The 26,501-nt window shown below is 35.9% G+C and overlaps 1 protein-coding gene across 5 annotated transcripts in view; it reads left to right on the forward strand.

The window, feature by feature from the left end:
* Ptbp2 (polypyrimidine tract binding protein 2) overlaps positions 1-26,258 on the forward strand; it is a 78,652-nt gene extending 52,394 nt beyond the window's left edge. For 2 of the 5 annotated variants that reach the window (XM_071618082.1, XM_071618085.1), the window contains exons 9-14: positions 16,758-16,912; positions 18,358-18,391; positions 18,810-18,902; positions 23,952-24,168; positions 24,277-24,354; positions 24,513-26,258. In XM_071618082.1, the coding sequence (XP_071474183.1) occupies positions 16,758-16,912; positions 18,358-18,391; positions 18,810-18,902; positions 23,952-24,168; positions 24,277-24,354; positions 24,513-24,645 (710 nt within the window). In that variant the 3' untranslated portion in view covers positions 24,646-26,258. The remainder of the gene's footprint in view (positions 1-16,757; positions 16,913-18,357; positions 18,392-18,809; positions 18,903-23,951; positions 24,169-24,276; positions 24,355-24,512) is intronic. The other 3 variants (XM_071618083.1, XM_027935250.2, XM_071618084.1) reach the window with 3 other exon arrangements.
* Positions 26,259-26,501: the final 243 nt, after the last annotated feature.

Raw genomic sequence — 26,501 nt, forward strand, 5'->3', positions numbered from 1 at the left:
AAATTTTCTTAGTAAACACCAGTAGGTTATTTCTTAACAGCTAATTATGAAAAGAAAATAGCCTCCATCTATGACTGAATTATTCAGTAAAAGAGTTAACATCCTTTAGATGTTTTTTTTTTTTTCCCCCTATAGGTGTATATGTGTAGTCTGTGCATATTTAGTCATTTTTAATATGATTCTATAAGATGTACAGAAAAACACCTTTTTGTTGAACATTGTTGTATGTGTGCTTTTATATTTCCTCATTTTGGAATAATGAGAAGAAGAACTATAATGCTAGACAAATGCTAGAACCACAAATGCTAGAATGTAGTAGTTGGGTAATAGTACCATATAGCTTTTGAAATGGATATAGGTAAAGCTTATATATTTTAAGGAAATAAGGTTCATTGTTGTCTTTTAGATATTAATAAATTTGAGGCTATGCAGAGTTTCACTATTCATCAATGATTCTGTTGCTAATTTTTTTTAATGAACCTTTCAGTAGCTTCAGAGCTTAGAAAGAATGGAAATACTGGTTGGTATTTTCATAAATTTTAGTTAAGGCTATTTTCAGTTAACTAATGTGATGTAGGCAATTAAGTACTTTATCCTAAAAGGAAACCCCAATGAAAAGAGTCATGAGAATACGTATATACCAGTTTCTAAGAAGTGGGGTAGTTGAGTACTTACGAAGTATTATGGACTGCAGCCATAATGTAAACAGTAGAAGATAAAAGTTATTACATCAGTTCGGTCTTACTTATTGACCATGTTCTGAATAATATGCCATTACTATAGGACAAAAATGTTATTCATAAGCATTCTTTTGACTATCCCACGTAGAATTTTTTCATGAAGTTCTTAATCATGTTTCTTTTATTTTTTATTTTTTAGATTCTCAGATTTTTTAAATTTTATTTTTAGTTGTAGATAGAGCATAATACCTTTATTTTATTTATTTTTATGTGGTGCTAAGAATCAAATCCAGTGCTTTACATGTGCTAGGCAGGTGCTCTACCACTGAACAACCCCAGCCCTTAATGATCTTTCTTATTATATTGTTCTCAGCTGTAGTTTTAAGAAATTTCTTCTATTTATTAATCTTGTATCTACCTTCCTTTACTTTGCCCATGACAGTCTTGTCAGATATTTGAAAACCCTCTCTTATATTCACCCTACACTTAGTACTTTAAGGCCAAATACCTTGAATTCTGAGATAATCAACTTTAGCCCTTGGATACAGAAGATAGTATTAAATACAATCAGATTGTAGATTTTATTTTGAAGAAATTTGTTTTTTTTTTTTTTTAATTTTTTATTGTGGGTTGTTCAAAACATTACAAATTTCTTGACATATCATATTCCACACTTTGATTCAAGTGGGTTATGAACTCCCACCTTCATCCCATACACAGATTGCAGAATCACATCAGTTACACATCCATTGATTTACAAATTGCCATACTAGTGTCTGTTGTGCTCCACTGCCTTTCCCATCCTCCACCCTCCCCCCTCCCCACCTCTCCCCTCCCCTCCCCTCCTCTCTCTCTACCTCCTCCACTGTATAACCCTGAGGGTCTCCTTCCATTACCATGCAGTTTTCCTTCTCTCTCCCTTTCCCTCCCACCTCTCATCCCTGTTAAATGTTAATCTTCTTCTCCTGTTCTTCGTCCCTACACTGTTCTTAGTTACTCTCCTTATATCAAAGAAGACATTTGGCATTTGTTTTTTAGGGATTGGCTAGCTTCACTTAGCATAATCTGCTCTAATGCCATCCATTTCCCTGTAAATTCTATGATTTTGTCATTTTTTAATGCAGAGTAATACTCCATTGTGTATAAATGCCACATTTTTTTTTATCCATTCGTCTATTGAAGGGCATCTAGGTTGGTTCCACAGTCTTGCTATTGTGAACTGTGCTGCTATGAACATCGATGTAGCAGTGTCCCTGTAGCATGCTCTTTTTAGGTCTTTAGGGAATAGACCAAGAAGGGGAATAGCTGGGTCAAATGGTGGCTCCATTCCCAGCTTTCCAAGAAATCTCCATACTGCTTTCCAAATTGGCTGCACCAATCTGCAGTCCCACCAGCAATGTACAAGTGTACCCTTTTCCCCACATCCTCGCCAGCACTTGTTGTTGTTTGACTTCCTAATGGCTGCCAATCTTACTGGAGTGAGATGGTATCTTAGGGTGGTTTTGATTTGCATTTCTCTGACAGCTAGAGATGTTGAGCATTTTTTCATGTACTTGTTGATTGACTGTATGTCCTCCTCTGAGAAGTGTCTGTTCAGGTCCTTGGCCCATTTGTTGATTGGGTTGTTTGTTTTCTTATTGTCTAATTTTTTGAGTTCTTTGTATACTCTGGATATTAGGGCTCTATCTGAAGTGTGAGGAGTAAAGATTTGTTCCCAGGGTGTAGGCTCCCTATTTACCTCTCTTATTGTTTCTTTTGCTGAGAAAAACTTTTTAGTTTGAGTAAGTCCCATTTGTTGATTCTAGTTATTAACTTTTGTGCTATGGGTGTCCTATTGAGGAATTTGGAGCCCGACCCCACCGACTGTAGATTGTAGCCAACTTTTTCTTCTATCAGACGGCGCGTCTCTGATTTGATATCAAGCTCCTTGATCCATTTTGAATTCACTTTTGCACATGGCGAGAGAAAGGGATTCAGTTTCATTTTGTTGCATATGGATTTCCAGTTTTCCCAGCACCATTTGTTGAAGATGCTATCCTTCCTCCATTGCATGCTTTTAGCCCCTTTATCAAATATAAGATAGTTGTAGTTTTGTGGATTGGTTTCTGTGTCCTCTATTCTGTACCATTGGTCCACCTGCCTGTTTTGGTACCAGTACCATGCTGTTTTTGTTACTATTGCTCTGTAGTATAGTTTGAAGTCTGGTATCGCTATACCGCCTGATTCACACTTCCTGCTTAGCATTGTTTTTGCTATTCTGGGTCTTTTATTTTTCCATATGAATTTCATGATTGCTTTCTCTATTTCTACAAGAAATGCCGTTGGGATTTTGATTGGCATTGCATTAAACCTATAGAGAACTTTTGGTAATATCGCCATTTTGATGATGTTAGTTCTGCCTATCCATGAACAGGGTATATTTTTCCATCTTCTAAGATCTTCTTCTATTTCTCTCTTTAGGGTTCTGTAGTTTTCATTGTATAAGTCTTTCACCTCTTTTGTTAGGTTGATTCCCAAGTATTTTATTTTTTTTGAAGATATTGTGAATGGAGTGGTTGTCCTCATTTCCATTTCAGAGGATTTGTCGCTGATATACAGGAATGCCTTTGATTTATGCGTGTTGATTTTATATCCTGCCACTTTGCTGAATTCATTTATTAGCTCTAATAGTTTCTTTGTAGGCCCTTTTGGGTCTGCTAGGTATAGAATCATATCATCTGCAAATAGTGATAATTTAAGTTCTTCTTTTCCTATTTTGATGCCTTTAATTTCTTTCGTCTGTCTAATTGCTCTGGCCAGTGTTTCGAGAACTATGTTGAACAGAAGTGGAGAGAGAGGGCATCCCTGTCTAGTTCCAGATTTTAGAGGGAATGCCTTCAGTTTTTCTCCATTCAGAATGATGGCTGAGGCTTAGCATAGATTGCTTTTACAATATTGAGGTATGTTCCTGTTATCCCTAGTTTTTCTAGAGTTTTGAACATAAAGGGATGCTGTACTTTGTCAAATGCTTTTTCCGCATCTATCGAGATGATCATATGGTTCTTATTTTTAAGTCTATTGATGTGGTGAATAACATTTGTTGATTTCCGTATATTGAACCAGCCTTGCATCCCAGGGATGAATCCTACTTGATCATGGTGTACAATTTTTTTGATATGTTTTTGTATCCGATTCGCCAGAATTTTATTGAGGATTTTTGCATCTAGGTTCATTAGAGATATTGGTCTGTAGTTTTCTTTCTTTGAAGTGTCTTTGTCTGGTTTAGGTATCAGGGTGATGTTGGCCTCATAGAATGAATTTGGAAGTTCTCCCTCCTTTTCTATTTCCTGAAGTAGCTTGAAAAGTATTGGTATTAGTTCTTCTTTAAAGGTTTTGTAAAATTCTGCTGTATACCCATCCGGACCTGGGCTTTTCTTAGTTGGTAGTCTTTTTATGGTTTCTTCTATTTCCTCAATTGATATTGGTCTGTTTAGGTTTTCTATATCCTCCTGACTCAATCTGGGCAGATCATATGACTTAAGAAATTTATCTATGCCTTCACTATCTTCTAATTTGTTGGAGTATAAGGATTCAAAATAGTTTTTGATTATCTTCTGTATTTCTGAAGTGTCTGTTGTGATATTGCCTTTTTCATCCCATATGCTAGTAATTTGAGTTCTCTCTCTTCTTCTCTTCGCTAGCATGGCTAAGGGTCTGTCGATTTTGTTTATTTTTTCAAAGAACCAACTTTTAGTTTTGTCAATTTTTTCAATTGTTTCTTTTGTTTCGATTTCATTAATTTCAGCTCTGATTTTAATTATTTCTTGCCTTCTACTTCTTTTGCTGTTGTTTTGCTCTTCTTTTTCAAGGATTTTGAGATGAAGTATGAGATCATTTATTTGTTGGTTTTTTCTTTTTTTAAGGAATGAACTCCAAGCAATGAATTTTCCTCTTAGAACTGCTTTCAATGTGTCCCATAGATTCCGATATGTTGTGTCTGTGTTTTCATTTATCTCTAAGAATTTTTTAATTTCCTTCTTGATGTCTTCTATAACCCATTGATCATTCAGTAACCTATTGTTCATTCTCCAAGTGATGTATGCTTTTTCCTTCCTTCTTTTATCATTGATTTTCAGTTTTATTCCATTATGATCAGATAAGATGCATGGTATTATCTCTACTCCTTTATATTGTCTAAGAGTTGCCCTGTGACATAATATATGATCTATTTTTGAGAAGGATCCATGTGCTGCTGAGAAAAAAGTGTAACTGCTTGATGTTGGGTGGTATATTCTATATATGTCAATTAGGTCTAGGTTATTAATAGTGTTATTGAGTTCTATAGTTTCCTTATTCAACTTTTGTTTGGAAGATCTGTCCAGTGGCGAGAGAGGTGTGTTGAAGTCTCCCATGATTATGGTATGGTGGTCTATTAGACTCTTGAACTTGAGAAGAGTTTGTTTGACGAACATAGCTGCACCATTGTTTGGGGCATAAATATTTATGATTGTTATGTCTTGTTGTTGTATGGTTCCCTTAAGCAGTATGTAGTGTCCCTCTTTATCTCTTTTGATTAACTTTGGCTTGAAATCTATTTTATTTGATATGAGTATGGACACTCCTGCTTGTTTCCGACGTCCATATGAGTGATGTGATTTTTCCCAACCTTTCACCTTCAGCCTATGTATGTCTTTTCCTATCAAATGCGTCTCCTGTAGGCAGCATATTGTTGGGTCTTGTTTTGTTATCCATTCTACTAGCCTGTGTCTCTTAATTGGTGACTTTAAGCCATTAACATTTAGGGTTATTATTGAGATATGGGTTGTTCTTCCAGCCATATTTGTTTATTTCTGTTACTAAACATGGTTTGTTTTCCTCTTTGATTATTCCCCCCCCCCCTTTACTGCCCTACCTCCCACTGTTGGTTTTCATTGTTATTTTCCATTTCCTCTTCCTGTAATGCTTTGGCGAGGATGTTTTGAAGAGATGGTTTTCTAGCTGCGAATTCTTTAAACTTTTGTTTATCGTGGAAGGTTTTAATTTCATCCTCCATCCTGAAGCTTAATTTCACTGGATACACAATTCTTGGTTGGAACCCATTTTCTTTCAGTGTTTGAAATATGTTATTCCAGGATCTTCTAGCTTTCAGAGTCTGTGTTGAAAGATCAGCTGTTATCCTGATTGGCTTACCCCTAAATGTAATCTGCTTCCTTTCTCTTGTAGGTTTTAAAATTCTCTCCTTATTCTGTATGTTGAGCATCTTCATTATAATGTGTCTAGGTATGGATCTCTTATGATTTTGCACATTCGGCGTCCTGTAGGCTTCTAGGATTTGGGATTCTGTCTCATTCTTCAAGTCTGGGAAGTTTTCTTGTATTATTTCATTGAATAGACTTCTCATTCCTTTGGTTTGGAGCTCTGTACCTTCCTGTATCCCAATGACTCTTAAGTTTGGTCTCTTAATGTTATCCCATATTTCTTGGATGTTCTGCTCATGGTTTCTTAACAGTCTTGCTGAGCTGTCTATGTTCTTTTCCAGTTGAAATACTTTGTCTTCATTGTCTGATGTTCTATCTTCTAAGTGTTCTAATCTGCTGGTAGTATTCTCCATTGAGTTTTTAAGTTGGTTTATTGCTTCCTGCATTTCTAGGATTTCTGTTTGTTTGTTTTTTATAACCTCTATCTCCCTGTATAGTTGATCCTTTGCTTCCTGGATTTGTTTGCGTAATTCGTTGTCGAAGTGATCTTTCATTGTCTGATTTTGCTGTTTAATGTCTTCCTTGATACTCCATTTCATCTGAAGCATGTATATCCTGAATTCTTTATCTGACATTCCATCTGCTGCAGCTGTTACCTCTTCTAAAGTTGCGTTGACCTGCATTGCTTGTGGTCCTTTCTTTCCTTGTCTTTTCATACTGCTTGCGTATCTTCCCTGCAGGTGCGGGCGGCGGCTCTGCTCTCTCCTTATTCCAATTGGGGTGTCGTGGCTACCACGCCAGCAGGTCACTGGGCCTGTTCTGGGAGCTGGCGGCGGCTCTGTTCTGCCCCTACTCCAATTGGGGTGACGAGTGTACCACGCCGGCAGGCCACCGGGCCAGATCCGCCGGTCGGTTGCAGGTTTGCCTACCCTGCAGGCGCGGGCGGCGGCTCTACTCTGCCCCTACTGCAAATGGGGTGACGTGTCTGTCGTACCGGCAGGCCACTGGGCCTGTCCCGCTGGTCGGTCGCAGATCTGCCCACCTTTCGGGCACGGGTGGAGGCTCTGCTCTGCCCCTACTCCAATTGGGGTGTCGTGACTACCCCGCCTGCAGGACGCTGGGCCTGTTCCTGGCACGGGCGGCGACTCTGCTCTGCCACTACTCCAATTAGGGTGGTGTTTGTACCACGCCGGCAGGCTCCTGGGCCTGATCCGCCGGTCTGTTGTAGGTCTGCCTACCTTGGAGGCGCGGGCGGATCTGCCCTGTCCCTCCTACCACGCCTGCGGATCCCTGGGCCTGATCTGCAGGTTAATCACTGGTCTGCTCACCCTGCGGGCACGGGTGGCGGTTCCGCTCCGCCCCCACTCCAATTGGGGTCACGTGACCACCACACCGGCAGGGCCTGATCCGGGCGTGGGAGAAGGATCTGCTCTGCCCCTACTCCAGTTGGGGTGACGTGTGTACCACAATGGCAGGCCACTGGGCCTGACCCGCCAGGCTGTCACAGTTCTGTTTACCTTGCACGCTCTTTCGTCACAGCGCGAACCGCGGCTCTGCCCTGCCCCTCCTACCACGCCCATGTACCACTGGGTTGCGGGTCTGCCCACCTTGCGGTTGCGGGTGGCGGCTCCACTCCGCCCCCTCTCCAATTGGGGTCACGCGGTCACCACGCTGGCGAGCCGCTGGGCCTGCTCCGGGCGCTGGCGGCGGCCCGGCTCCTTCCCTCTGGCTCGACGACAAATTGAGGAGACTCGGGTGACTGTGCCTCACCCCCCCTACCAGGAGACCAACTGCTTATGTCACCACTGGTATTGATGAAGTTCCCTCCTCCGCCGCTTTCTGCAGACATCAGATCTCTGCCATGTTGGTATCCTATGCGAATGGCAGCATTTCGTTCCCCTTGCCGGGCAACCAAAGCACCGGGTGAGTCCTGACCGGCCCTCAGCAGGACCCGGACCGAGAAGCAGTTTCCGCGGGCTCCTAGCCCCGGGCCAGGGAAGTTCCGGGAGCCGGAACTCGGCCGCTCCGTGCTCGGTGTAAGCTCCTATAAATGTAAGCTCCAAGAAGCAGTCCCCGCGGGCTCAGTTCCGGGAGCCGTAATTCGGCTGCTTAGTGCTTGTTGTATGCTCTGGTAGGAGCAGGGTCCAAGAAGCAGCCTCCGCAGGCTCAGCAGCCCTGGGCCAGGGCGGTTCCGGGAGCCGGAACTCGGCCGCCCCGCGCTTGGTATTCACTCCGATAAGATCAGGTTCTAAGAAGCACCCAGGCGCTGAACCCTAGCAATCTGTCTGCAAGCCGCAGGCAAATTGCAGCCTGAAATTACCTGTTCTATGGCTAAATGAGCTGCAGTCAGTCGAAAACAGGGGTGGTGACGTCAGTTTACCAACATGGTGGCTGCTGGCCTCCTCTGTGGTCTGACCGGTGTGGAGAACCGAGATGGACCGCTTCCTTTCCCCGTCTCGAACCCAGAATTCAGCCCTGAGTACGGTGCTTGCGCGGCTGGCAGAAACTGCAGCGCTGTAACCCTGCGTCTCTATCCCAGCGCGCGCTGCAAACTCTAGCCGCGGGGCGATTTGCTGAATAAGCAGTGTTACCCTCCGTGCGACAAACCTCTCGCGTTTGAGTCCCCGTAGCTGATCCTCGTGCGATGGAAATCCTTCCTCCAGGTTCCGGAGCACCCCACTATTGCTGGAAATTCCTAACAAGATATCCTTTAGCCGTCCTGACTTGTCATACTCCCACACAGTGAAGCAGCACATGGGGGCAATGCACTCCCCTCGCCGCCATCTTCCCTCAAGAAATTTGTTTTTAAGGGTTGATAATTTTATATGGGATGGCTAAATCAAAGAAAAAAATTCTAAAGAAGTAAATTACTGCTGTTTCTGCATTTAGTAGAAGTAAAACTGTGTTTATGACTTCAGTATAAAATGGGTCTCTATCCAAAGAAGTAAAAACTATACATGAGATTTTCACTGTCAACTCTAAAGATACTCTACAAAATTATAAGATACGGATAGGACATTTTATTTGGATGACATTCTTGATTTTTTTTTCCCCCTGAGATTTTTTTACCTTTTATTTCTTATCCTTTTTATTTATTTCACTTGGGTCTTGTTCTTAATTTAGAAGAGGCATTGTTTCCCCACTCCTTCTGTGAATACCCTTCCTGTTTTCCCCACTTTTCCAGATTTTCTCATGCCCTTCTTAAGTAATTGCCATGTATATTTCATATTTCTAGAAGGATTCTGCTTCTCCTCATTGGCATCCTGGATAATTCATTCGTTATACTATTTGAACACTTCTAGGTACTGCAGGGACACAGAATAATAATAATGCTTCTGTTTTCAAAACTTGCATTCTGGTGAAAGCATTAAATGAGTGTAGCAGAGGCAAACTGAAATAATACATAGTATAAGTATTGTATTAGAACACAATGAGTGTTTTTTCCATCGAAAGGAGAAATTGTGAGGGTTTTATGGGTCAGAAACGCATCATGTAACAGTAAAGGTCATATTTTAGGACTGGCAAATGTTATGAGTGATGCATAGGATAATTGGAAAAATGTGAAAGGTAGTGATGCTACAAAGAATTATGTGGGACAAGATCTTAGAAACAATGTTATCCAAGAAATGTGAATTTTATACTGGAATTACTAGTGTCTTTAAAGATCAAATGATGAGAGCTTCAGCATATCTGTAAACATCTCATGACAGCATGTACTAAGTCTAAGGTATTTGGCCTTCACCAGATCAGAGGAGTAACTGACGAAAAAATTGGCTAAGAACTTTTGCTGTGAATAATCATCAGCTGTTTTTAAGCAGTTGAGTAAAACTGATCAGTTCAGTTTTAATACACCAACAGTGATTCCAGGCTGTTAGTTGAAAATGAGACTGGGATTACTAGATCAGAGATTGTTGGTCTAAGTAAGATATAATTGTGAATCTAAAGTAGAAGTAGGAAATGAGAAAACAATGTTGCTATAAATATGGGCAACATTAAATATAAAAGTAACACCATATGGCATTTGATATGATTATTTATGAAATGTAGAGAACTCCACCAGACCATATGAAATTTTGTCTAGAACTTAAGAGTTCTGTGAGGTTATGAATTCAGAGGCCACAGGTATGATATTGAAGGCTCAAACAAATATGATTAAAATTAGAAGTGACCATTTAATCCAGCAATTATCATAATTGGGTATCAAATTGCAAGAGAGTAAGGATATAAATATGATTCTTAAAAAGTACCTAGTATTGTATGAAGAAATATGCCACAGAAAGGAAGGAGAAATGGGTTAGTAGTTTCGGAATTAAGTGTTACCCAAAGGGAAACGTTTCTAGCCAGGCAGTATGCATAATTATAGGCTTCAGGTTCAACTTTCCAGAGTTCAAAATCTGGTTTGCCTTCATTATCTCAACTTTCACATTTATAATAGATAGGATCATAATCCCTGTCATCTAAGGTTGTTGTGGGAATTAAATGTGTTAATATGTGCAAAGAATTTTGCACAGTGCTTGGCTTGTAATGATGCTTGCAACATGATAGCCAGTATTTGTTTCTGAAGCTAACTTAAGTCCTTGAATTTATTTTATTAGATTGGATCAAAAATACAGTAGAAATTTTGAGGATTAGAAAATAAGAGATACTCTTAAGGACCATTGTGAGTCTTAGTGGGATTTTTTAAAATCATGTTTATATAGACAAAGTTATCTTATTGATAATTATAGAATAGCAGTTCTGAAAGTAATATTGGGTGGTAATATTGATGAATAAAGCACTTTTTCTTCCCTTTGGGGAAAGGTTTAGGGAGATAAATTGACTTTGAGGCGTTATTGAGGTTTTTCCATTATGACAAATTTTACTGTATTTTGAATTACAAAGCAAACTTGTAATGCAAAATATAGTTGGTAATGATAGAAAAGAGTAGATTTCAGAGAACAAAATAGGTATTGATGGGAAGGTTGTGGAAAATGAGGAATGGATTGTTTCAGGAAATAATCAAAATTATCATTTTTTAAAAAACAAATTTTTACTTCCAATACATGAAATGTCATAAGAATTGCCTTTCATATCTAGGACTCCATACTTAAAGAGTTAGATGGGGCTTTTGGAGTTCCACCACCAGTGGTGTTCTGGACAGAAGTAATAAAGATTATTAACTACCAGATGTCTTGATCAGGGAAGCGAAGAATGATTAAAAGAAATTATGTAATTAACTTTGGATGGAAGTTTTAGAATGGCAAGTGCAAGGATTAAAAATAAAATTCTTCATTTTTAAAAATCACAGGGTAAACATTTATTAGTTAAGAGTTGCTTAAGGAAACATAACAAAATATGATATGGAATTTTAGAAAAAGAAGAAGAATATTATGTGTAAAGTAAGGAAATATGAATGAAGTGTAGACTTCAGTAAATATATATTGGCTGATTAATTGTACCAACTATTCCATGCCAATCTATGATGTTGTAAGGGAAAATTTGGTGCTCAAATTCTATAGAAACTTCATAATGTCTTTAATTTTTCTGTAAATATAATACTTTCAAATAAAGTTAATTAGAAATCACAATTAAAAATTGTCAATGGTTTGAAATAAATTAGTAAAACTCATTTAATTCTTTAGTTAAAATGTGTGGACTTAAGGATGCTTATGTGTTTCAGTGAAATATGACTTTAAAGAAAGAGGGATAGCTAAATTATATCCCTTCTGTCCAATGTATGACTGTGTGGCTATCATCAGTTTATAATTTTATTTTTAGTTGCCAATGGATCTCTATTTAATTTATTTATTTACATGAGGTGCTGAGAATTGAACCCAATGCCTTACACATACTAGGCAGTTGCTCTACCACTGAGTTGCTCTACCAACCCCTATCATCAGTTTTGAGTGGAAGAAAGGTTAGTAATGCTACAATATCAGAACTAACATGAAAACTTTATAAATTTTTACGTCACTCAGAATATCTGGGTGGCCTAGCTAATGAAGATCATTTTATGTGGAAAAGATCCCTGTGGTACTTTTTTCTTCAGCATGTGGCAATTTACAAAAAAAGCTCTTCAATGTTATTTTGTCCTTATAACAGTCCTGGGAGTAGAACAGGCATTTTGATCTCTCATCATCAATATATGTAAATAGTGGTTTTTCCAGCATACCTTCTGCCTTAGTGATGGTTGGATATGATTTGTCCACCAAGGGTTTGTGTGTTGGAAATTTGGTCCCCAGTGATGGGAATGTTAACAAGTGGTGTGACCTTTAAGAGAGAGAGATTAGTGGAGGTTGTTGTGTCAGTGAAGGTATTGCCCTCTGAAGGAATTGATGTAGTTCTTATGGTACTCTGATTCTTAAGAGATGAACCATGGACTGGCTACTTCCCAGTTGCTGACTTTTGGCTTCATTAGTATCTTGCCATGTGATATCTCCTTGCATGCACTCTCATCTTAATGCCATTCACCATGTTATAACACGGCCAGGGAAGCTATAACCAGAGGCCAGACAGATGGAGCTTGCCTGATATGTGACTTTCAACTTCCAAAACTGAACTTAAAAAATGTAAGTACCTAGTTTCAGGTACTTGATTATAGTAACAGAAAATGGATTAATACTTAGCTACAAATGCAAATCATTGCAATTATGATTTTTATAACTAAAAATACTATATTGGGAGCCAGTCTCTGTGTGTGTACGTGTATGATGTTTTATACAGCTTTGACAAAGTGAAAATGGTAAAATTATTATGTTATACTTAGTAGTTCACATTTACATGAAAAATACAGTGCAGAATTCTTTGCAGAATTTATTATAATAAGAATAGAACATCATGAAGTATTTTGTAGGTTTTTATATCCCCCACCCCCAGTACTGGGGATTAAATTCAGGAGTCCTCTACCACTGAATGATTCCCAGCACTTTTTAAAAAATTTTTGAGACAGGGACTCACTAAATTGACCATGTTGGCCTTGGACTGAGTTGCTGGGATTACATACTAGTTGGTTTTTATATTTTCATTGCAATAAACATAATTTAGATTAAGTATAATGTGTTTTATTAATCTGATTAACAGTAATTTTTCAGAGAAGAGTATATTACTTATCCTCAGAGGCTTTAAAAGTCCAGTAAAATTTTAAACTACCCTAGTGATTTAAAACTTTATAAAGGTAGTGTATGTTTTCTTCTAAGTTACCAGCTCAGAGAAGGAAATAATAAGGAAAAAAACCATATTACTGGCATTAAGAGCAGATGCTGGGGGGGAAAAGCAGATGGTAACTGCCCCTTGTCTCTTAAAGAACACTGTAGTACAGACTGTTTGAAATATAGAAAGATCCTTTGATGTAACAGATCACCTTACATAGTGTCATGGTGGGCAAGAAAGGTAATAAAGAAAAAAGTGGGGGACTATGAATTAGTGTTTGTAACAACAGTGGGAGTGTCCCAGCTTAATTCCACTTTTTGGTTAAGATTTTTATTACCTCCTTATTAGAGGGAAGTAAATTGCATCTGTTGAGTCTCAGCTTTTCTTTATTGGATAGTTGCCAGTCTTTTTGCTAAAGAACATTATCATTTGTTAGAATACAGCTTTTCTGCATTTTTTTTTCCTTTTGGCAAGAATGTTTTTGTTTTTTTTTAATCTTTTATGTCTTCCATACTAAAAAGGGGGGGTTCCTACTTGCCATGTTAAATTCATTTTAATTATTAATTTTTTTAATCCCAATAATAATTTTGTCATGTTAAGACTTGATATTCTAAATAATACTGTACCACCAAGTTATCTCCATTATAACAACCCACATCGCAAGACAAAAACACATTTTAAGAAATTATTTTTTAAATATTAAGTGTTTTTTAGCAAGTTTTCTACCATATTTGAATTTATTGGTAAATTAAATAATCTCTAATTAGATTATTTAATTTGATTGACATGATAGAAATGTATCAGTTTTTCACAAAAATTATATATTTAGATGATTGAATTTTTATAGAATTTTGTATGTTTTATGTATTTGTGATTTTTTTTTGAAAAGTCAACAAGGACTTAGAACTATAAATTTTGCAAGTGCCAGTAATGTATAATTTAAGTATGTACCTTAACATTTTTAAAAATGTCATATATTACAGCATTTTCTTTTCTTTGAAGTGAGTTAAATTCATTTTTAAAATTTGTTTGTATTTTTTTTTAGGAATTCTTTTATACAAAGCACCATGCCAAGTATACCAATATTTGCAAAATGTTATCTAGAGATCCTTGGAAGTCCCTGATGCCTTCTCATAGGGTCCACTAAGTCAAAACTATTTTCATAGTACAAAATGTATCTGGCATTTTTCACTTTTATTTTCTTGCTCATGGTGGAATATTCTGTATTACCCGGAAGGTCAATAGGATGTGTGATATTTAAAAAGAAGTTCTTGGTTTTAATTTTTAATTTCTATTATGATAGGTGTCACTAGATATAACCCCAATAAACAAAAGCTCTTTGTGATCCTCAGTAATTTTTAAAAGTGTAGAAGGGCTTCTGACAAAGAAAAGTTTCAAAACTTCTTCACTGTGGGATACAAAGTTCAAAACAATTCCAGTAAATAAACAGGAGATAGAGTATTTTAAATAAATAGGAAATAGTATGAGTCAAGAGTCAAGAAAATTCTAGGAATTCAGAAGTTATTTTAATCTGGGTACCCATCTGTCTAATTAATTCTTCAGTTAAGTTTTTCTGGGTTAGCGGACCCTGTGAATCATGTCATGTCTGTCCAAAATGAAATAGATTTTTTGTTTTTATCGTAGGAAAGTGGTTATAAGTTGAGCACTTGCCTCACACGTGTGAAGCAGAGAGAATTTGAGATTTGATACTGAACTTTTTTTTTTTTGCATGCCATGTATTGCAGTTGGTGGTTTTGTTTTTTGATTTTTTTTTTTGCTATCAACTTTGGATCTCATAAAGACCATAGAATTTAACTGAATTTTAAGTTACTTTTTTTTTTTTCCTACTAAGAGCCAATTAAAGGCAGGAAAACAAAGAAATGATTTGACAATATAATGACTACATCTGGAATTTCCACTACTATTAAATAATTGTGTTGTCAACTTAAGTTGAATACTGTGTGCATTTGGCCAGAGCTGTCTGAAGTACCAAAATAGTGTTTAAAAAAAAGTGTGGAGAGGTCCCTTTCCAAAAGAATGCAAGAAAAAGATTACTAAGTGTGAGTGTTTACTTAAGAATTAGAGGTGTATCTTTATATGTATGTATCTTGGCAAAAAATGAAAATATTCATTATTAAGTGGAAACTGCTTGTGAAATTTAATAATAACTATAGTATTTAATATGGAGAATTTAGTAATATAATACAGTAGTTGGTTAAAAGGATCCTCACTCATGGATCCAGAAAAGCACTGAAGACTGATGTGCATTAGTAAATATTAATCATGAGAATTTTCTGTTTTTATTTATTTTTTCCCACCATCCAAATCTTGACTTTACTTTTAATATAAAAATGTGAATTTTCTATTTTAAAATAAGATTCATATCTCTGGGATTTACTTTAAAAATAAAATAGGTGAGTAGGTGAAACAAGATCGTGTCTGAAGTGATAATTATTAAACTTGGGAGATGGTGATTCATTCTAGTCTCTCTTCACTTATATATTGGAAAATTTTCAAAACAGAAAGGAAAGTCAAAAGAAGAAAACAAGAAGGAAAGGGAGTTCTAAAAATGCTGTGGGCAAAAACTGTAAAATATATTCATCTAGAGCAAGAGTATAAATTGAGAAACATATTTCCACTTACAGAGTACTTAGGAGGGATAAAGGTGGAATTGAGAGATAACAAGAGGGAAAAATTTTTGTCAGAAACTTAGGTAAGAATTGTGAATCTCAAAGAACTCTTCACACTGCCAGTGAAAGGTCATACTAGTTTCTGTAAAATGATGTAAAACTTGAATAAGATCTCCGAACTAAAGGTAACAGCAGATCCTTATGAAATGCACAGAAGTCTGGAAAGAGAAGAAGGAATAAAAGGTGAACTAATGGAACGACCGTGCTAAGGGCCAGTTCCACCCAGGTATGTCATGAGGTCAACATCATTTGGAATGTCCCTTTATCATGGGGAGGTAAAAAATAATAATAATAAATTTTTTTGTAAATTTGATATGTAAGAATTTAAGGATGAAAGTATTCTTCAAAGAGTGCTTAAGGGAATTCTTAAAAAGTCAAAAGGGATGACTTTTAAAAAAGACAACAGATGGGAAACTAGGACCATAGAAATTAGGAACTAGGACCATAGAAATTAGGTTGGAAGCAAAGTTTATAATAGAATGAAATTTGTTCTCTCTACTGGGAGAGCCTTGTTTGAGAAACTTATATTTATTATAACTACTTGAGTGTGAAATGAAGACAAGTTTGCTAAGATTTTCTTTTAAGTCATTTGGATGAATTAAATGCTTAGGGTAACATTGTCTTTTGGAACTGAAGAACTTACTACATTTGTGTTGTAGGCAGAAACTGATTTCAGATGTGAGTTTATGAAGGCAGTAGCTCTTGTAGAAAAAGGATAGGTGTTATATTGAGAACGGTATTTTTTATACTTCTCACTATAAACCAGGGAAGTGAATTTTTCAAGTCTCCGACTTGAAAATACATTCCTCATACTTTGTTTGCTTTTCCATAGGATGGTGGAATGTTATATATTTAATTTTTTTAACAATACAGGTATGTACCCTAGTTCTAATAATTAATGAGGATGTTGAAATCAGTTACTTTACTACATATCACCACACCATTTTGCTAAACATGAAAATTAACTTTCAGGAACCTTTTGGAACGGTCAGCTGCCATAAGCCATGCAGCCATCGTGCTTAAATTGGTTTTTGTAAACGACTTGTGTGTGTTTCGTAAAATATGCTTTATTTTAAAATTAGGGCTTCCTGTTGCAGCTGTTCCAGGAGCTCTGAGTCCTTTGGCTATTCCAAATGCTGCTGCAGCAGCTGCTGCAGCTGCTGCTGGCCGAGTGGGTATGCCTGGAGTCTCAGCTGGTGGCAATACAGTCCTGTTGGTTAGCAATTTAAATGAAGAGGTTAGTAAAATAATTTTCTAATGTTTATTCTTTAACTCCATTTCATTTGTGAAAGTTTTTCATGTTTATTTCATTTTGCACTTGCCTTTCTTTTTATGTACATTCATTAGCCAAAATATTTTCTGTGTTTCTATTTCTGAATAAAATCTATGTATTTGTTTAGGTAATACTTATTTCCTTAGACAGTCATATCTCTTTATATATGTATATATTTTTAACCTAACTACCTATTTTTCCTAAGAAAAATATGGTGAAGTACCGTAGTTTGGCTTTTTATCTTTTTGTTGTTCTCAAATGCAAATATGATCTAATTTGCAAATTTAACTGTAAAACAATTTTGCTCTTTGCCTTTTCTAATTATTTGCTTGTTCATTTCATGCTTATGTGTCATTGCATTTTTTTTAAATCTTATTTTATGTGAACTACTCTAATACATTTTTCTTTGAAGGTTCTTCCAAAGATCTTGACGAGGCACTCTTCCAGTCTTTCTTAGTAATTTTTTCTTTGCAGTTATTAGTCATTGTCTTCTAAAAATATTTTCAACTTTTATCCCCCACCCCTTTCTTGTTAAATAAAATTGCTGTTATTTTCTGTAGTTGTACATTTTATGTCTGGTATATTTTATTTTGATTGCTATGAGAGCTGGTATGAAATGTGGGAAGCTAAGTGTTATCAGTTTATGATGTCTAATTTGAATACTTTTTCATTTTTAATTGGCCTCTGTTAATATGAACATTAAGCTTATTTTATCATTTAATACTGTTATCATTCACAGTTCTGCATGCTAAAATGTTTGAATCAGAGTACCTTTGTTTTTATTTTAAGACTTTTGCCTGCATTTCATAACCAGCCATGCTTATGCAGTTAAAGTTCAAAGTTTAAAATTCCTATGCATGCTCTCCTTCCCTATGTTGAGATGAAATGCTGTAATTTACTCTTTGATATAGATGTACTTTACCCATATTTGTCTTGGATGACTACATTTTACTCAGTTTTTCTTGTACAGTACATAAACCAACCATTTTCTGACCAAATTCCTGCATTTCCTATGTACTGACCTATATTTTATTTTTTTTTTGTTCCCCAATTCCTTATTTTTTTCTTCTGCATTGCTGTTTCCCTTCCCCATTTCATCCTTTTCCCTGTGTGTTCACCTTCCCTTTCCTTGTCTTTTCCCAAATGCCCATTCCCTTCCCTGTCTTATCCTTTATTTTCCTTGTCCTTGTCTTCATTCCCTGTCTCCATTCCCTATGTTCATGCTTCTGTGCTTGAACAAATGTTCCTCGGACCAACTTGCCCCAATTAACCGCCTTGAACCATGATCCATGACCACCTCACCATTCTGCGGGAACCACCCTTCGTTATGGATGATCTGTTCATCTCCGCTCTTCCTCGACTCTTCTCTCTTCTTGTCTTACGCTGCTTGCTCTTCTCTCCTTCTAAAGATGGTTACGCCCCAAAGTCTGTTTACCCTCTTCGGTATGTTATTGTTAGCACTATACTTTTATTATTGATTTGATTTTTGTTTCACCTTAATTCTTATTTGTAGCTAGCACTTTGGCTTAAAGTTGAATAGTAAATCTTTTGCTATTTTTCTTTGCTATTTAAAACTCTCCATAGACACAAAATTTGTTTTAATGCATGCTGATTTATTTTGCATGGTCTTTAATTTAATATCATTCACATAGCTTTGAGGGTTTATCAAAAATTATTCTTTTCAAAATTCACTGTTCAAAATCTTGATCTTCTTTATTCATTTGTGAGAATGATGAGATTGAATGAGTGATCATGTTGATGTCTGAATGTTTCATTGATATGTCAGAAAGATTAGTTGTTAGCTGCCTTGCACGTAAAATTAATTCCATTTTTGGATTACCTCTCTGTGGCTCCAAAAAAGGTGTTTATGGAGATGTGCAGCGCGTGAAGATTTTGTACAATAAGAAAGACAGTGCTCTAATACAGATGGCTGATGGAAACCAATCACAACTTGGTAAGATTAAACTACATGTTTATATGTTTTCAATTCCAAATTAAAACATTTAATTTTACAAATCAGAGTAAAATTAAATGCCTTTACATCAGTAAGAAATTGTTGTTGTTGTTATTGTTGTTTGTTTTTTAATGGCCAAGGCTCAAAATGTCATTTTAATTTTCATATTTTAATGTGATTATTTGTACATGATGAGTATATTTGTATTTTTCTGTTTTCCTCCTATCATTTCTCAAGCAGTTATATTGGGAAAATATTTTAGCTCCAGAATTGCAAGAATTATTTAACACTCTTCTACTCTCTTTATGTGGTGCTAGATGGGGATTGAACCCAGACCCTTGCACATTGTAGACAACTATTCTACCACTGAGCTATATCCCCAGCCAAAGAATTGCAACTTTTATATTGATGATTCTTAGTAGTTTTTATTTCTGGCTATTCTGTGTATTAGAAGCTGTATTTGGCTAAACTTAGAAATGGAAAAGGTCACCTGGAATGTGTCTTTCAGGGTTACCAAGTTCTTACAAAATGAAAAACCTCTGTCAATGGGAATATTAAACCTGTGTCTTTGAGAATATTAAATTGTACTTTAGTCAAATTACATGTACATCATTGCTTAGATAATAATTTAATTTAAATTATATTTTTTTGGACTTCACACACAAATCAAATCACATAAATCTGAAATACAACTATATATTCAAAATGTGATTGACTATAAATTTTACCAAGTTTTTAGTTTATAATTGGATTTATTGAGTTTCAGGGACATTGCTGCCTCAGACTGGTTGTGTTCACATTGTTAATTTTTGAAATTTACTATTTTGGAAGTAAGGAATAGTGTGTTTTTGCTGTTATATTTGTGTGACACTTGGGGGTGAATATGATACACTTGACCAATTTCAGCCATTAAAATCAGAAAAGTTTGAATTTCAAACAGTTAAGTTTGAACTTAGTGTTTCTTGGCGGTGGTTTTGGTATTTCATATAAGATATAAAATTATCCATCTGGCTCTCCAGTTTTAAAATCACAATATCTGTCTTAAAGGAAAGATAAAAAAGAGCTGTTTATGTCATAGGTGTTTAGTATATTGTTTCCCCCTCCTCAGTTTGTGTATACTTCTGTATTCTGGTGAGGGTGATTATTACCATTTTTTAAATATACACTTGAAAGTAGCATTTGACAGTGCTTCATAATCAACATAGCATTCTCAAATATTTCATGTTTTTAAAATTACTGTTTGAGGTTTGGGTGGCATTAAATTCACTTATACAAAGAATGCCGAATCATTTGAGGGAAAATTTAAAGAAGTAACTTCTGAATTTGTTGTTGTTGTTGGTGGTGGTGGTGGTGCTGCTGCTGCTGCTGCTGGGAATTGAACCCAGGGCCTTATGCTTACAAGGCAAGCACTCTATCAACTGAGCTATATCCCCAGCGCTTTTTTTTCTTTTTTTTTAATGTGTAGATTTTAATTTTTATCATACTTACATTGGTCTGCTTAGGCTACAGAACAAAATAATATGCTTTGTAGCTTAAACAAAATTTATTTCCTCATGAATTTTAAATACTAAAGTTTCAGATCTCAAGGTGCTAGCAGATTTGGATTTTGAAGACTCTCTCTTGGCTTGTAGCTCTCTGCCCGTGTTCTTACATGGACTTTTCATTGTGTAAGCATAATGAGAGTTCAACTTCTCTTGTGAGGATACCAGTCCTATTGAATTAGGGCCCCACCATGATGACCTCATTTAACCTTCATAACTTCCTTAAAGGTCCTGCCTTTATAGATTGTCATTAGAAATTAGGGCTTCCACATATGCATTGACTGGGAATGGGGGCCACATTTTAGTCCATTTAGTACTTACATATGTAAATCATTTATCCCCAATGTTACCAGATATTGACAGTAAAGTTTTGACATAATTTTTGGACTATAAGTATTGATAAATAATATCTTATTCTCATTGCTGCTAGGATAAATTTTACTTTCTTGAGGTAAATGACAATAAAAATATGTGCTTATATCATCAGTGCCTGTAAAACACACTCAAATTCCAAACAAAAAAATAGGGTGTGCCAAGGAAGTGAGAAATTAAAGACTAGAAATTAGTAGTATAGATGACAGCAAAGCAAAACCATAAATTGTCTTTGAAAAGACTAATAAAATAGACAAGTGTCTGTAAACAACAACAACAAAATGAGAGCAGCAATACATATTTTATTTTGAATTATAAAGGGAGAACTCTTAATAAGCTCTATGTAAACTCCTATTATTTATGAATTTGTGTTAAATTTTCATTATTCCCTAACATCTTCTTCAGACTTGTAAGGAAAAGGTAAAAAACTATATTCAGTCAATAATGCCATTGTCAGCCAGGTGCAGTGGCACACACCTGTAATCCCAGTGGCTTGGGAGGCTGAGGCAGGAGGATTGTGAGTTCAAAGCCACATGCTAAGCAACTCAAGACCTGTCCCTAAATAAAATACAAAATGGGGCTGGGGATGTGGCTCAGTGGTTGACTGCCTAATCCCAGGTACTTACCAGAGAGGGGGAAAAAAAATGCCATTCTCTGAAGCACGTTACTTTATCTATTTATGCCATATTTTTTACAAGTAGACTTTATAAGATTCCCATTGTTAAAAACAGAAAGAGTAGAGATTCTGATCTCATTTTCCTACTCTTGTTCATTGCCTTTGTCTCTGCTATTCATACAGTGTGGTTATAGTCAGACCTTTAATTTGAATTTAAAAAAATATATATATAGCTTTTTAAAAATATCAGACCAATTCATTTCTTTTAAAAATAACCCAACAACTATGTTAAGAAGTAGTCATATTGTTATAGAGTTGAGGTCTTCTGGGAGACTGAGGCAGCATAAAGATGATCCCCCTTTAAACCCCAGTTCTTGCGATCAAGTCAGGAAGATTTTAGACCTGTTGCTCAGAGTCATAGTCATGAGTTTATTGAAGGGATAGGAAAAGGGAAGGGGGGAGGACCCTATCAAGGGAGAAAGTGGGTCTTCTTCTGTCTTCCAGTTTATTGGGGATCACAGTGAAGTTTCTACAGGGTCCCACCTGCTGACGTTTTGACTGGCAACAGGATGACATTAGCTTTTCGGGTCCCCACTGCCATGACAACTCTAGGTCATCTTGGTCCATGCTGACCAGTTTCCAAGTAGAATCTTCATCATAAGTTCTTAGAGATTTTATGATTAAGAATTATCTCCTGAGTTTCTGGATCTAATCTGTGAAAAGGGTCACAAAAGTCTCCCCTGTCAGAGTAATGTGGGTTCCTCTTATCAACATTATTTCAGGCCTGCATTTCTTCTGCAGATAATAGGTAGTTTGCTAAGGAATGGGGTGTAGCCTATCCACTTAAGGCAGACAGGGCTGCAAGTAAATTGCGTCTTTGAAAATAAAGCTTGTGGGGGTCAATGCAGTGGACCCATTTTATAAAATTAATCTCTTTAACCTCACGTTCCCACCGTTCACACCTACCTTACCCCTAACAATATAATATTCTGTGTTCACATACTTCTGTGTGCTAGGGTAAGACAGAGTCCTGTCTTTGTGTATCTTGCAGTCTGAAGGAGGAAAATATATGTAATTGCAGTAAATTATGATGATCTTTAAAAAAGGTACAAGGTACTATCTATTACCTAAGGAATATCTAGTGAATTTCTGGATCTTTTTGAAGGATGAAGGAAAACCCTTTTTGGAAAAGTGAGTTTGAAGAATGAGTAGACTAAGAGGAATAGTAAAAAGTATAGGAAATTGTTACAAAATAAAACAGCATGTATACAAGAATAAAGGTGAGGAAAAACTAGCACTTAGTGTCAGGATATATGTTTTCGGTATTTATAGCATAAAGTACAAGGAGTGTAATATTAAGGTATAACACAAGTTCCATGATGATTGTGATGGTTTCTTACTACTTTATTCCCAGTACCACTATAGTTATTAGAATTGCATAGATTAAAAAACTACCTATTCATAGAGGCTAGAAGATATAAGGGTCAGACAGGGAAAGATACAGGCTATGTTAAAGGATGAGTTTATATTTTGTTCCTAAGGGTTTTAAGCTGATAATGCTGGAATCACATTTGTAATTTGTGAAGGTCATTTAGCTGCCTTGTGTATAGAATGAATTGGAGAAAAGTAGAGAGATGTTCAACAGGAAAGCAATTGGAGATAAAGTTTAAATGGCAGTATAAAGTAGAAAGTGGATAGAACATGAATTTGAGAGATAATTGGAGAAAGAATATCATAGTAGCTGGGCATGGTGGCACATGCCTGTAATCTTAGTGGCTCAGGCAGCTGAGGCAGGAGGATTGCAAGCTCAGAGCTAACCTCAGCAACTTAACAAGGCCCTAAGAAACTAAGCAAGACCCTGTCTCAGTGGTCCCTGGTACCAAAGGGGTGGGGGGAAAGACCTTAGTAAAGGATTTAGTAATTAGGATAGCAGAAGGAACAAAAAGTTAAGAATGGCTACTAAATTTCTTTCTTGGGAGACTAAAAATGTAATTTATCATCAAGATGTTGGTGGGTAGTGGGTATTGAACCCAGTGACACTGTGATATATCCTCGGTTCTTTTTGTTAGTTTGTTTCTTTGGTGGTGGTGGTTTTATTTTTTGCATTTTGGGGTTTGTTTGGTTTTTTTTGTTTTGATTTGTTTTGTTTTGTTTTTTGGAGGTAGAGCCTTACTAAATTGCCAAGACTAGCCTTGAACTCATAATCCTCCTAAGCATCCTGAGTTTCTGAGATTATAGGCTACACCACTACTCCTAGCAAGCATCAGCAGGATTCTTGAGAAAGATAAATATTTATAATCTTGATATTTGTTCTATGAGAGAAACTTTTTTTTTTTGCCACGTGTCTTGTCTAGTAGAGATTAAAATGGAATTTGTCTTAATCACTGGTAGCTATGGTAAATACATATTTATTTTAAAACAATAAGAAAATAGTTGTAAATTATTATTTTAAATTTAGAATTGTTTTCATTTTGAACTTTGAAATTGTTTTTTTAATAGGAATACTTTGGTTTTTTTTAGCCATGAATCATCTTAATGGACAGAAAATGTACGGAAAAATTATTCGTGTTACTCTCTCTAAACATCAGACTGTACAACTACCTCGAGAGGGACTTGATGATCAAGGGCTAACAAAAGATTTTGGTAATTCCCCATTGCATCGTTTTAAGAAACCTGGATCGAAAAATTTTCAGAATATATTTCCTCCTTCTGCAACCCTTCACCTATCTAATATCCCGTAAGTATTTAAGCCAGCGTTTATTAAGGATGTACATATTGTTTTAATAAAACATCGAATTTATTATTAATGTTTTTAATACTTTTTTCCCCCATTTACTTTTCCTAGTCCTTCAGTAGCAGAAGAGGATCTGCGAACACTGTTTGCTAACACTGGGGGCACTGTGAAGGCATTTAAGTTTTTTCAGTAAGCAAGCTTCCTTGTTTTTAAATTAGTGACTTGATAGAAGTAAAAATTTTTTTCAAGTAGTTTTTAGTCTGCTTTTAGAAATTTTTATCTGGAATGGGCAGAATTTAAGTATTCTGACTTTTTATGAGGCATCTAATTTCATAATTTCGTTTCAGAAGAGATCACAAAATGGCTCTTCTTCAGATGGCAACGGTGGAAGAAGCTATTCAGGCCTTGATTGATCTTCATAATTATAACCTTGGTGAAAACCATCATCTGAGAGTGTCTTTCTCCAAGTCAACAATTTAAAGGGGAGATGAAGATTGGGGGTGAATCACATTGTTCAGTGTCATCACCTATTGACTGTTCAGAAAAGTGGGGACCAGAGTTTGATTTTTTTTTTTCATTTTTTCTTTTTTTTTCATGCTGTTATCATTCCTTGGTTATAAAATGAAATGGCATATGTAAAGGCAGAGTTATTAACTGCTGTATTTCATCTGTTCTATAGGAAGCCATTTTTATTGTCTGTTTAAAATTTTAGTTTAATTTTGCTTTATTTTTTCAACTTAGTTGACATACGTGCCTTAAAAAGGAAAACTAGTGTTGCTATTGTGCATTTACTAGAAAAAAGGAATTGGTTGTCTAGGGCACATTGTTATATGGGAATTAAAATATGTTTAGGCAGGGGTGTGTAAAAAGGTTAAGTTTTTGTTTCTCCTGCTTGGAACTTATTTTGAATTATTGGCTTATCACATTTCTTTCTATTTAATCAAATAAGATTCTTGATATTGAATGAATAAAGCAGCATTTTTAGTTTTTACTACTTTAGGCTTTATTGCTTTTTAAAAAAACATTGGCCTTTTTTATCACAATTCTGGTCTAGATTCAGTTATGAATGTAGGCATTAGTTAAAATTAACAAGATGCAGAGTATTAATTTCTTAAGACAACAAAGTGATTTCTGTAAGTTTGAGCCCTATGTGGAAAGCATTGTGGAATCTTAACCTTTTTGTACACACTCTTGTGGGACGTATCATATAAATGTCAGCACTAAGTAATGTCTTGTTTGTGGCTGAATATTTTTCGTAGATGTTTTTGAAGTTGACATGACTTACGTGCATTTAAATATATATTGCCATCCTTAGTTTGTAATTAAGATTTGGAATATGGTTGTGGATTTCTGAGCATGTGCAGACTGGTCTAGCTAGTTCAGGAACTGGTGCATGTATTTTTCAAAGACAAAGAAAGTGTACTGCGAAAATTTGCAGGAAGATTAATTTTGTGGCAGTTTTTTAAAACTGACAACCAGGTGGGACCAAAGTTTATGTGCCTTTAGTCTTAATTTACCTTGCATTGTAATATTGAGTTTTAATAAATCTTCAAAATATTTTGTATTTAGGAATAGATCTGACTTTAATAAAAACATGGCTCAGAATCTACAGGTCAAATTAATTTGAACAGTTCTTGTCAATCTGAATTGTTGATTCTGTTAAATGACCAATACTTTTTGAAATTGATGTACTTAGTTTCAAGATTCATAGATTCTGTTATCTATGTAGACAGAATGGTCATGTATATTTTCTATTAGTTGAGTTTTTACATCTTTAGAAATGTAAAATTCAGTATAGTTTGAAAGCGGCACAATTAAAAATTAATTTTCTAACAAAGTTGGGAGGTTTGATGGTTGTTTAATTTCATTTTGTGTGTACTCTGCTTACCTCTGTAGCATGCTCAATAAACACTTCTGTAGCTCTGTATTCACCTTTTCTGTCTTTCTCTGCTGCCTTTTCTCTCTTTTCTTCTTTGTTTTCACTCCACTGTGCTTCTGAATTCATGTTTATTCTCTGCCAGGGTGGGAAAGGAGTAATAATATTACAATTCTATGGCTTTAAACCATAAATAAATCTAGATGCTGTGAAAATATACCAGCTGTTTTTTTTTTTTTTTTTTTTTCCATGTAAAAGATGGTAAATACTTTTCAGGAGGACACATATTAAACATTTCCCACCCTGATTATAATCTACTGCTTTAAAGACATAACTTCTATTGTAGCTTGTTAATTCTTTCTATCTCTTTTGTTGTTGTTGTTGTTGTTTTTCCAGTAGATTTATGCACTAAATAGATCTTTTGGATTTGCCATGCTCTCTCGCTGCAGTTTCATCTTTC

This window comes from Marmota flaviventris, chromosome 10 (genome assembly GCF_047511675.1).
Source record: "Marmota flaviventris isolate mMarFla1 chromosome 10, mMarFla1.hap1, whole genome shotgun sequence".
Classification (NCBI taxonomy): Eukaryota; Metazoa; Chordata; class Mammalia; order Rodentia; family Sciuridae; genus Marmota; species Marmota flaviventris.